Source organism: Penaeus monodon, chromosome 15 (assembly GCF_015228065.2).
Source record: "Penaeus monodon isolate SGIC_2016 chromosome 15, NSTDA_Pmon_1, whole genome shotgun sequence".
Taxonomy (NCBI): Eukaryota; Metazoa; Arthropoda; class Malacostraca; order Decapoda; family Penaeidae; genus Penaeus; species Penaeus monodon.
The window spans coordinates 36,079,799-36,080,169 of record NC_051400.1 but is presented as its reverse complement, the minus strand read 5'-3'; the positions used below and the strand labels follow the sequence as shown (position 1 = coordinate 36,080,169).

Sequence of the window (371 nt, the reverse complement as noted above, 5' to 3'; positions counted from 1 at the left end):
TTATATCACATCACTCTTACTCCCCGTTCATCACATCATAACATACATATACCCCCACACATCACATCACTCATACCCCCCACCACACACACACCCTGAAACATACATCACAATACATCACACCAGACACACCACACGCACAAACCACGCAATACATCACGCACAATAACGAATGCTGACACACATCACAACTAAGCCGCAGCTTCCCCGCTTGTATTCGCAGCCGGTAGTCGCCACGACCCGATTCCAACCAATGCTCTCGGCGGAACTGAGGTCCTCGACGCCTCCGCCCAGGTGTGCGATGAGGGCAGGCCAGGACCCCGATTCACCATGCCTGGAGGACGCAGACTACAATGATAATCTGAAGTAAG

General features: G+C 52.0%; 1 protein-coding gene across 1 annotated transcript in view; it reads left to right on the top strand.

The window, feature by feature from the left end:
• Window positions 1-371, top strand: part of LOC119582346 — a 14,798-nt gene that overhangs the window by 10,057 nt on the left and 4,370 nt on the right. Inside the window, exon 3 of the mRNA XM_037930562.1 lies at window positions 224-366. Within this exon, the coding sequence (XP_037786490.1) occupies window positions 224-366 (143 nt within the window). The remainder of the gene's footprint in view (window positions 1-223; window positions 367-371) is intronic.